This window comes from Passer montanus, unplaced genomic scaffold (assembly GCF_014805655.1).
Source record: "Passer montanus isolate IOZ18808 unplaced genomic scaffold, ASM1480565v1 scaffold30, whole genome shotgun sequence".
In the NCBI taxonomy this organism is placed as follows: domain Eukaryota; kingdom Metazoa; phylum Chordata; class Aves; order Passeriformes; family Passeridae; genus Passer; species Passer montanus.
Genome location: NW_024367708.1, coordinates 5,655,036 through 5,667,451, shown reverse-complemented (window position 1 = coordinate 5,667,451; position 12,416 = coordinate 5,655,036). Strand labels below are relative to the sequence as shown.

At 37.7% G+C, this 12,416-nt stretch overlaps 1 protein-coding gene across 20 annotated transcripts in view; it reads right to left on the bottom strand.

The window, feature by feature from the left end:
* Positions 1-12,416, bottom strand: part of LMO7 (LIM domain 7) — a 132,363-nt gene that overhangs the window by 87,410 nt on the left and 32,537 nt on the right. For all 20 annotated transcript variants that reach the window (XM_039714580.1, XM_039714574.1, XM_039714577.1 and 17 more), the window contains exons 2-3: positions 9,266-9,336; positions 5,428-5,497 (exon numbers count right to left, since the gene is read on the bottom strand). In XM_039714580.1, the coding sequence (XP_039570514.1) occupies positions 5,428-5,497; positions 9,266-9,336 (141 nt within the window). The remainder of the gene's footprint in view (positions 1-5,427; positions 5,498-9,265; positions 9,337-12,416) is intronic.

Genomic DNA, 12,416 nt, shown 5'->3' with positions numbered 1-12,416 from the left:
CCAGGGCGGTTCCATGGTTTGCAAAATGTTAAGGCACAAAGGCACAGAAAAATATTTTTATTTTTATGTTCTCCACCCCTTTCTTTATCTCCCCTTTCATTTTAGTTTAGCTTTTATATCATACTTCTCTCTTTTTACCTTTATTATTCCCTACTTTCCTGGCTTAGAAGGTATATGCCAATGATCTAATGAGCACTGTTTCAGGTGGTTGCCTTGGAGCAAGTGGTATTAATACCTCCTGATGCATTCAATAAGCACATATTAGAATGGTGCCATATTACATTGCATTAAAGAGAAGCAATGATGTTGGAGTAGCAACTGTCAGAAGGATATGTTTCCTGTTGAACCAGGAAAACAAACATTTTAAAAAAACCTGCATGGAAAAGCATCAAGATGATCTCCACCCTAAAGGAACCCTAATTCCCTACTAGAAAAAAAAAAATCCCACTCTACAGTATTTCAGATAAACATTTTCAAACCTGTGACTGCCTAGAGATGTGCAGCTTTTTTTGTGTGTGTGAGCAGGAAATGAAAATTCACTAAAAAAATCTCTTTTCCAAAGCTGAAGATGACATTTTGTGCTCATTTTCATCCAGCATGCACACAGAAAACTGTACACAGAGTTATCAACATCTCGCCTTGTTTGAAATCACAGACCAACTTGAAATCAAAGTGCTAATGTCATTTCATTTACAGCTCTGAAAAGCCCAATAGCTTTCTATTCTGCCCTGCTGTATGATCACAGCCCTCATGTCTCAGATGTGAGAAAAAGCCTCGCAAACACAGTGCAAAGCATTGCACTTCCACTTCACAGGAGCTGCAAGCAAAAATAGATGGTCTTAGAAAACCAAATTGGGATATTGCAAGGCAAAAATTGGTATAAGCAAGATTTCCATTTGCTACCCCTCTCCAAGGGAGACACTGGCTTCTGCCTCAGAAGTTGCTTCACACCACCTGGTCTCAGGTGGAAATGTACCTTCACTGAAATTCTGCCTTGCTGAAGAGTGTACACTTATTCCTCCTGAGCAGCAAGCAATGTGTTATTCTGACAGATATGTTCAGCTTGCATAAACTGTACATAACTCATTCATCTTCCAACTGTCTCATGGCATCTTGTGAGTTTCATTCCAGTTTATGATTCTCTGTGTTCAGCCAATTGAGTTGAAAACAGGAGGCTTCTGGGGAACAATGGTGCTGCTGCCAGAGATGCACCTCTGAAACTGTCCAGCAAAGCCTTGTTGGAAAACATGTTAAACCACAAAATCCTCCCCCTTGTGATTATATTCAAACCATCTTCACATGCTGGGATTCAAGCTGAAAACTCTATTTTTTGAGAAAAAAAGTTTTCCTCTGGGTTTACTTTTGTTAAGCATTCATTTTACCACCCCACTATCCAAGAACTGCAATTAAAATAATTTTGCAGGATCTGAACCCAGCAAGATTTATCAATTTGAGTAATTTTCTTTAAACACCATCTCTGTTTCACACAAATACGGACCAAAAAAAGTGGATCTTTATAGTATGAAAGTGCAGTCTGCACTTTTTCTACTGTACATAATGAAATCTCAGCTTCCACAATGCTGTGACCTTTCTGTTACCCTTCCCTTACCCCCCAGAAACACCTGAGGGCTTCAGGACCTGCTGTTCTCTACCAGTTTGCTTGCTCCTCTGCTGTACTGGGAAAAAAATGTGCACTGCTCTTTATACAAACAGTGTATTTTAGACAGTCTGAAATATAATCAGAAATTAAATTTTAATTTTCCAGAAATTGTTTTAGTGCAAAGGTCCTAAATGGCATTTAAAAATAGTCAAAATTAAAGCAAAAAAACCCAACAGCTACTTCCCAATTAACTCCCTTTAGGATATCTCTGGGAACATCACTGGCTCCAAAATCTGCCATGTGCTGTTAAAAATCAACCTGCTGCAAGTGGCAACTTTCATGCTACTATTGCTGGAGTTAGAACTTCGCACCCTGCAGCTGGCACACCTCACTGTCCAGGAAAGCATCATAAAAGCTGCGTCATTTCTTCAGTCACCTGCTCCTGACCACAGCTTCCCTACAACCACTCTGGTACTTGCCTTACCCCCAGAAGTTCCATTTTCCAAGCTGGAACAGAAGTGAACGGGCAAATGGAGCTAAGACAATGGCTACATCTCACACACATGCCTCAGGAGAGAAGTGGAACAGTGAGGCTAAAGCAAAAAGTTGTTTTATGGATAACAAGTTATAGCCAGATCCAACTCTTCTTCCCAAAGAGTTCTTACAAACTCTCCCACACAAGCTGCAGCCCAGATTTCACATACCATGCCAAACTGGGGAGACATTTAATCAATTTTTTGAACTTTCCTGGTACCAATTAAGCATTTTTCATTAACCAAATAGCAAGTTTCATTTCAGTATTTAATCCTCAAAACACATGTATTTATTTTTCCATTGCATCATGAGTAAAACCACTGCAATCCACACCTAAAAATCACTAGGCAGCAGTATAATCAAACTAAAGGTAAAAGCAAAGGCTTACTCTGAGCTGTGTAAAATGTTCCTACTAACATAAAGTCTCTATTAGATCTTATGATAAGTAAGGTGTTCTAAAAGAAAAAAAGACATAAATCAATAATGCATTGACCTCATTAAAAGCAGCACCTCACTCTAACTCAATGCAAAAAAACTCTAGCACACAATATTCCATATAGAACAGAATGTTTCATTATTCCTACAGACCTTCACTTGGTACTTTACTGAAACAGTTTATTTTCAAAATAATCATGAACTCAAAGAAGTGAGATAACAAAACCTTTCTGGAGATTCAACCAAAGGCATCTATTCAACACCATATTTCTGTACTGCTGAAAAAGCCTGTCAAATAGTTGAAGTGAACACAATGCTTAAACATACTTATATGGAAATGAGGTATATTAACTCCCTAGGGAACAAAACCAAAATTCAAGGAATTTCTGGAGGGGAAGAAAAACAAAGGGGAGGGAAAGCTGGGGGGGGGCCGTGCAGGGGGAAGAGCAACAAGATGTCTTTCAAAGCATTTGTTTCCTTCTGATAATCAGTCTGCCACAAAACTCTCAAAACCATGGGGGGGGTTGTTTCCTTTGAATCAGAAAAGTCAGGAGAGAAATGAATGCTAATTAGGCGATAAAGACATAAAATGTTTTGGAAATGGACTTCAGGATATGAGTCTAAAGGAACATGAAGAAGCTGTAGAAAGAACATGATCAGATCCCTTTTTGTTTTAGGAATAACACCCTGCCATCTCTCAATATTAAAATTTTCATCGGATTAAAAAAAAAAAAAGGCAAAAAAAGAGAAAAATGAGAAACAAATTCACCCCTTCCAATAGTGATTTCTAGATCTCATGAAAGCTTGCTAGGGAGCAATAAGTGTGAGACTCAAAGGCATTGAAGACAGCAGAAGTGAGAGCCATAGAAGTATATATAACATTTATGAAGCCACAGAAAACGCTAGAAGCAAATTTGTGGGAGAAGCAACAATCTACAAGCAATGAAAATATTTCCAGAACATGTCAAGCAAGCCTACCACCAAATTTCCTAGTAAGCTTTTTCTATTGCTAAAAGCCATCTTTCAACCACTTTATCCTGAGCCTCTCAGGTATCAATGTCTGCTTACTTATAAATGCAAATCCCCATAATTTTTAGTTTGAGTTCTACATGCTGGGATGAAACCTGGGCTCTTCAAAGCTGGCATAACTGAGAAGGCTCCTCTCAAGTGTGTAAAAACCAGTCTCCCACCATTGTCACCATAAGCACCATCTTAATATGATCTTCATAATTGTTGTCTTCAGAAACTGGAGTGTTTATGTAAAACCTTTTCCACGGGTTAACACAAAACATCAACTCTCTTAATTGCTACCTTTAAGTTGTGTTTTAACAAGAATCTGGGTGAGATTTACAAGAAACATTCATTCGCCTTTCCACCTTTTTATTTTTGAAGACTTGTAGGAACTAGAAACAACTTCAAAAACAGAAATACACTACCAGTAAAATATAAATTACACACCAAATGAATACTCTGCATTTTTACATCTGGAAATAAAAAATGCATATAAAAACGAGAGTGCCTGCAGTTATGATTTAAGACAACACTTAAATCACCACAAAAATGAAATCTAGCTTATGGTTTTCTGGTTAGAATCTAATGGCTACTTCAGAGGCCACATAGACAGACAAACCACTGATCAAATAACTGTGCTATCCTCTCCAGAATTATCATGGTTTCATTTGAATTTTTTTTTGTATGCATCACAGGAAAAGAATGTGCAGCAGTCTTATTTGCAAGCCTAAATACCTGAGCTTGTCTGGGACAAAGGCAATTAATACTTTCTACATTCATTTGATGTGGAAATGCACATTCTCAGCTTATGCAAAACCTTTTGGCAATTTAACCTAATCGTATGACCTCCAGCCAAGTTAACGACACTTATTCTGTAACGAGCTGCATGGGTGACCAGCAAAAGGCAATGTTTTGTTGGCTCATCCCATTAAAACATATAAATAAAAGTATCTAGAGAAGTTTTGCATTCTACTCCTACTAAGAAACCAGGTAATTCCCCTGATGTTGAGCTTGCATGTTTGTCATAAGGTGGGATCTTCCATTTGGCACACGAATCATGCATATGTCCCTGTTCACCCTGGATCTTTTAATATGAGACCAATGGCATTTGTGACAGGACTAAATAGCCTTGACAGCCTAAATGACATGAACAGCCAACAAGGTTGTCACAGTGAAGAAAGTGATGAAGAAGGAATTCTTTGAACTTGTTTGCCCACAGGAGGATTTCTGATGCTAAATGGCTACAAAACTTAATCTAGTCTCTGGGCAGCAAGTTTGCCAAACAGCATACAGAAAATCTTTTACATTTCCTGTAAAAATTATGACATACATCTCCCACCTCTACCCCCAGCAATGTGATTTACAGCCAAAACATTGGCAAATCCCTCAGCTGAATCCTGCAGAGAGATCTTTACATCATCACAGTTATTTTAATGCAACTGAAGCTCTGCTGTGGGTAGAGTCAAACAGGTTCTAAAAATACTTTAACTCTACAGAACATTTCCTACTTTGCCCATTCCCTAAGAAAGGGATATCAGAAGTGGCTTCTAAATGTTAAGCCTAAGGATGGTGGCCTTTAAACAGAGACAAGTAATGCCACAGAGGTTTGTACACAGGAGCCAGTGCTTGATACATCTGGCTGGGGATGATGAAGCTTGATGCAGTGACAGGATGACTGAAGTTACAGATCCAGATGACAGATTAATTATCCTTTGTGGTCTAAGATACCATAGAAATGGTACAATTTTGAACAAAAAAATAAAATGGAGCTAAAACTTTGAAAATTCTTTAAAAACAAAGACTTCTTGGTTCATACACCAGATATTAGATTTAATGCCATTACTTACCAAGCCAGCTATTGGAGTTGGCAGACGATTGATCTTCTTAACGATGCCAGGTTTGATCTTGTTAATCAAACTAAAAAAAAGTTATACGATTTTCTGTTAAATAATTCACTGTACTTAAGCATGAGCATCAATGCTTATTAAGAAATACTTTTCATATGGTCCTAATGTAACATGAGTTGAAGGAGTTTGAGCTGAATGTATTAACACTCCCAAGAAGTGACAAGCAAGAACAGATTGTAGGAGCAAAAATGAAAAAAGTCACACAAAAAGATGTTTCTGGAAACAGCAAAGCGAGAAAGAAAAGAAAATGCCTGAGGGGGCGTGGGCAGAAAAGGATCTGTGTTTCTACTACAAGGGTGGTGATGTTAATTGGACTAAAATTTCCTATTTATAGCTTTTTGTCTCATAAAGGTTCTGAGCAGACGTCAAAAATGCACCAGAATACTGATTTTCAGAGTTCAGTGTAATAGCACTACTATTCCTGCAAGAGTGAGAAATAAACTTGGTTTTCATAATGCTACCAAGTCCACTATGCTGCATGCAGCAGTCATTTTTGGCACACATAATTTACATGCACAAGACATTTTCCATCTCAGTCAGAAGAGACTATACTTGATATCACTCTTCACATAAAATTCATAATTAAGCTGAGAAGAAAGGACAGACTAACACATCCCTATTGAATACATAAGCCTAAATGCATACCTTATCCTGCAGTGAAGATGAGGCACAGGATTCCTTGCAAGTCTATACCCAGGTTTTCAATCATGAGCTAGTGAAATATTGCGGTTCACCAAACTACACACTGGACCAGAGGGTCAGTAGAGAACAGGGACCTCAGGACACCCTGCAGACTTCATCTGCCTCTATACCTTCAAGGATTTTTTTACTTGCTCTCACTTATTTTTGCTGCTTCTCTGGCCAGACCCTTCACCCCACACAGAACATCAGCAAGGCTTTGTGATCTACCCACACCAGTGCAGAGACAAGGCCTGGAGTTTAAAACTGTGTGGGGGGAAAAGCGTATTTTGCTCAAGCAGAAAATATATTTGGGAAATAAACACAAAGAACAGTTTACCCCTTTACACTGGAATGAAGGATACATTTCTAAACTCCTGCCGAGAAAAAACCCCAAACCTGCAGATCCTGAGATTTTCCAATAACACCAAGTTATTTAGCAAACAAGACACATTTGATTACTTTTCCCACCCAAACAAATGATCTGTTGAGGTGGAACAAAAAAAAAGCTTGCATTTCTCCCTTTTTTTTTTAATTTTTAAATCTTCCAAATGCATAATTTTTGATTTATTTTACTCAAGAACATGAAGCAGCATGTGATCAGAAAAACTTCAGTGAATTTCTTTCTCTAGTGTATGCACACCAGAATTGGCAGAATGTAAGAAGCTTTATTTTGTCAACTACTGACCACTCAGCCAACGTGTGCACTTAGTCATTGAGCAGGACAAACTCACTGTATGCTATAGGAATATATGGTGCAAGTAGAGGTCTTATCTGCTATGGTTTAAGTCAGCTCTACAATCTACAGAGATAATATATCCACCTAAATTAGCCATGCCACAACTGAACCAAGAAAATGGACAATCTAATTTCTAGATTGTCTCAATTATTTGAGATGTTACACTATATTGTCGTTGGTGAAAACTGGACAGTGAAAATCTTTGCCATCTGCTCTTTCCTGCTTCCACAGAACTTCTATGAAAATCACTCCTCCTTGGACTTCAGGTATGTCAGATTTAAAATTAAGACAAGAGAAAAGCTGTTTTAGTACAACATAATAAGGCATCTTTTGCTTTAAAGAAAGTTGCAAGCCTCCTAAGGCAAGCTGCTCACTAGAATGTTTTAGGTTGCAATGCAAGATGTGGCTGGCAGTGTGTATTCTTTTGCCACCTGTTAAAACCAGGTGGGGCAGTTTTCTTTATCTCTTCTGCAACCAGTTCTCCCTCTGGGAAATATCTTCTGTTAATGGGCCATTGAGTCTCACTGATAAAATTACATCATCCCATTGTCAGATCTCCACCAAGGGGTAGGAGCCAAGCCTTCCTACCTGGATATAGTCTGAGATTTGGAACAACAGAAACTGCCTTTTCCCATTGGATTCCCAGAGGAAGGCCAGGCCCATCAACACCACCACTGGACCTTCAGAGGAAAACTCCAGCCTTCTACAGGATTCTTGCTCCAACAGAACCACAGCTGGCACTGCAGGAGGACTGCAGCCACAATTTCATGGGACTGCTACCAAAACCCTGACCCACAGGGTGTCAGGTCATATTCTGATTCTCTCAGTGTTGTTTTGTATTACTGCATTTTAATTTTTTCCTAATAAATAACAGTTATTTCTTCTCCCATATCTTTGCCTGAGAGCCCCTTAATTTCAAAATTATTATAATTTGGAGGGAGAGGGTTTACATTTTCCATTTCAAGCGAGGCTCCTGCCTTCCTTACCAGCCACCTGTCTTTTGAAACCAAGACACTGAAGAAATTACAGGATGTTTTCCTTGCATTATTAATTACAGATAAATTTAACTGACTTGCATTTGGCAGAGGGATCCTCATTCTATTGCCAATTACGTGTCAACAATGAAGATATCAAAAGATTAGTATGTATCTTAAACATCTGAATACAATATATACATCCCACTAAACATATACTTTCTTATTAAAAGTAGAAACTATTTTTATTTACCACATTCACACTCTTTAACACTTATTTATATAAGTAAATGTTAAAGAGTGTGAATGTGGTAAATATAACATTTACTTATATAAGTAAATATTTCATATAAGTAATGAAAATAAAGCATCCAGCTCTACAATATTATTGAAAATTAATTAATGCCCAATATCACAGATAACTTCAGAAGCATCTAGCAAGAGAAGACTGGAAGGCAAAGAGTGCAAAGCAAAATAAAGGCAAGGACAGAAAACATGGCAATATTCCCAAAAGGAAAAAAATATGTATAGGAAAAGAAGTTGAAAGAACTGAACTTGCACAAATATTTTCTGAAAATTAACTCTGCTGAACTGATTTTAGAGTGGCTCTAAGTTTTGTAGTTTTGGGTTTTTGTTTTTAGCATCCTGGGTAGCTCTCTAATGAGATTTCTCTTGCACTGGTGTTCTAATGACATTTACAACTGCTGTTCCTTAAAATACTAAGGGATTAGCACCACTTCCAGTCCTGGAAACCTGTTCCAGTAAGTACCAAGCCAATTAGAGATATGTGGATGAGACCTGTTGAGTGGACATTTTATACCTCTGACTCAGTCTAGCAACGAAACCAGGCAAGCCCCATCACTGCCAAGCCTACAATATATAAGCATGAGGAAGCTTCTTACAGAAAGTGCTCCAAAACAAGCTGAGTGTAAAGTTTTGTGACAGGAATAGGCAGTTTCAGGATTCAAAAATTCAACACTAAAAGGCAGGGGATGGAGGACAGAAATCTAAACCCAAACAACAGCAGTGGGTATTGGGGTAACAGTGTGCTTTGATCCCAGTCACAGCCACACCACCTTGCAGAAGCTGAAGAGAAAGCCCAGGGTTATCCTGGGCATTATAACCAAAACCAATATAATCAGTCAACAACAGCAGGATCCTCTCAGTATCACAAAAAGAAGTGTGTGGGACAACACACAAAACATGTGGATCTGGAAAGAGTCTGCCAAAAGCTGCTTTACTTCCCATGACAAACAACAAGTATTAAAAAAACTTAAATTATTTACTAGAAAATACTTTTGGTGCTTAAAAAAAAAATAAAAAAATCAGAGGCCAGGAAGGAAAGAGGCCAGCTGAGGGGTTGTTATTTAGGTAAGTCAATACTCACTCGCACAACAGGACTCCATTTTCTAGAGCTGCTCTAAAGTCTCCAGTTCCAAAGCTTTGCCTGGTAACTGCCTATAAGAATAAGAGCTGAGAGTTAATTGGACACACAGACAAAATCAGGACTAGCAAGAGAATCTTAGTAGTAGTTAAAAACAAACAAGCAAACGAACCCTGATTTGACAATTAGTTCATACTATTATTTTCTTACATTAATTTCAAAGAAGCAAGTATTTAAAAGACAGTTCTTTACGCCTCAAAAGAAGGCAGATCCAACATCATAAAATAGTTTCCTCTAGTGTAAGTCAATCTTCAGCTAAAATCTGTGGGAATACTTATTATTTTCCAAAGCAGTACCAGTCACACTGAAAAGCATATAAGAAATTTCAAACAGAAATGGAAAAGAGATAGTCTTTTATCTCCTACTTCATGTTACAGCGATTATTTTCCAAACCAGTACCAGTCACACTGAAAAGCATATAAGAAATTTCAAAGAGAAATGCAAAAGAGATAGAAAGTCTTATCTCCTACTTCATGTTACAGCATGTATACCCATGATATCTAGCACAGAGTATTTTAACAGCTGGTTTTTTTCATGCCACTTGCACCTAAGGCAGTGTGACTAAAGAACCACTCCAAGTCTGCATTACCACGTGCTCATCAATTGTCATTCCTTGGCAAATGGCAGGACTATACTAATGGGACTCATTTGTATATTCAGAGTGAAAAAGCAGTGAACAAGAACAATGTCTGATAAAGGACTTAAGATACCCAAAACTAAAATAATTGACTACAAGTTTTCAGCAAAGTAGTTTTCAAAAAATACCCCAAACCCCCCAAAAACAAAGTATTTGCTCAAACCTACACTCACTTGGAGCCACTACTAGATCCCCCCTGTGCCTACATTCCCTGGAGGGACCAAATTTGGCAGATTTCTTCCAAACACCCAGAAGAATAACCCACATACAAGTCAAAAAAGGACTTTTATACAATTCTGCCATGAGTCCAAAAGAGAGGTTTCATGCCAGCTGGGAATGGAAATCAAATACTAGGAATTGTACTTATTTCAGCTTAGATGTCACCATGTTCAGCCACCAGCTAACTATGAACATCCCTCTGGGGACCCTGACCATCCTCAACCCTGTGCAGGAGTTCAGGCACACAGTTTTAAGTGCTGTGGAACCTGCATGCATCCAGAGCAAAGCTACTGGTTACCTCAGTAAGTAGGGAAATTAGCACTGAAAAAAAATGAGTTTTGCTTGGTAAAAAGAGCAAAGGACAGGATGAAGCTCTTTTAGGATATGTAATATTATTACATTATCACCCTATCATTTTATTTAATTTCAAGTGGAATGCACACTAACACGAGAAATCCTACAAATTAAGTAATTAGCTTTAACATAGGTTTTCTTTTCATTCAAATGCTAAAAGTTCAATCCTCCTGTTGAGAAGAAAATTAGGTATTACAAACATCTTTTGTGTTTAAGGTTTTTTCCTAAAATGTAACAGATAGTGACAAAAAATGAATGATGGCACACCAACTCAAGATAAGAAAAAATTCAAAATTCAGGGAAAGAAAGGATGATCATGATTCCCCAGGAGAATTGCACTTTATACAATATTCATATAACAACAGTCTGTTCCTACAGAAAACTAGAAGCTGCATCTTAGAAATATAATTGTCAATAATCACTTAAAAACACAGAATCTGAAAACTACCCTTATCTCATATATTGCATAATATTTTGTTTCCAAACCTGTATATTTAGTGATAATGATTTTGAGGAAGCTAGCCAATGTAACATAACAGCATGCAAACTTTAAAAATAAATATTTATGTTCCCTAGGTTATAGGAATATGAGGAATAGGAATACCTAGTTTAAAATTATGCCCTCCATTCTGCAAGTTAAAAATTTGACATTTGCAGGTCATACATTAGTACTGTACTGTAAGAAAGGCTGTAGGTCTGGAGTCTAGCTTTACAGCTATGTTTCAAACTCCAATAAATTCCTAAGAATTCTAAAGTTGTTCTTATTGTGAAGTTGCCACTGACATCTACAGGACTACACAGTCAAAATGTTGGTGTTTATAAAGAGTTCACGGGCAAGTCAGGCATGCAATAGATGACAAGGTGTTCCCTTCAACAAGAGCTGAGCCTATCCCAAGCCTGCAATTCTTCTAAATGCCTTCTAAATGTCTTTTGAACCCACACTCAACCTTCACAGTGAAATGCATAATCCTGTTTCCTTGAACAGCAAGGGTCCAATTTGAGTACAAGGCTGTAAATGCCTCTATTAGACTTGCAGACCTCTTAAAATTACATCAGAAGACATTACACTGGAAGAATTTTGACTAAGCTATTTGTGCAGCTGCTGCAGCAATCAACACTGATTTGCTATACAGGACGGAACTGTCAGACTGATCTTGTGACCCACTGATTTTGACAACTATGTGGTTTGTTGATATTAAAATAAAAGCATTGGTTCTGCCAAGTTAGGTTTCATTAATACTGACTTTCAAAGGATAACTAATAATTAAGTAATTAGAAGGTATTCTCAAAGAACAATTTAACACTGGTGCTTGAAACCAAAACATTTTCCAAGTTGCACAACAACTTGAATTTGTTGATGTCACAAAAATAAGTGCTCCATTTTAAGATCTGTTTTTGTACAGAGACAGAGGACGTTTCTCATTATGGACTTTCACCTGGCTTATACCCAGTGCAGAGCTTCAAGCCCAGCTGTAACCCTGATAGTCTACCCGGGAAACAGGTATCATTAGAAAAATGCAAAGACACAGACTGCCTCAGAGTTCTGCCCTGCAAGAACCTAAGTAGACAAAGTGAATCCCACCCTAAGATATTACATCTTCAAACTATGTCTGTGATTTCTGAGTCACTGTTTATTCATGAAAACTGCTTATACTGGGTGTGGTACTCTTATGTAATAGGCATAATTGATATTGAACAATTTTTCAACCACTTAGCCATGTGAGCCACCAAATAATAAAGAAAATACCTTACAAGCGTGGTTTCTATCCATCTTTGAACAACATCCCTTTCCAAATTATATGTCTCTTTTCTCTCCTCCATTCAGCTGAATATATTCTGCTTCTATCATTGCTTTTTTGATAGAATGAGAGCAATGACATAATT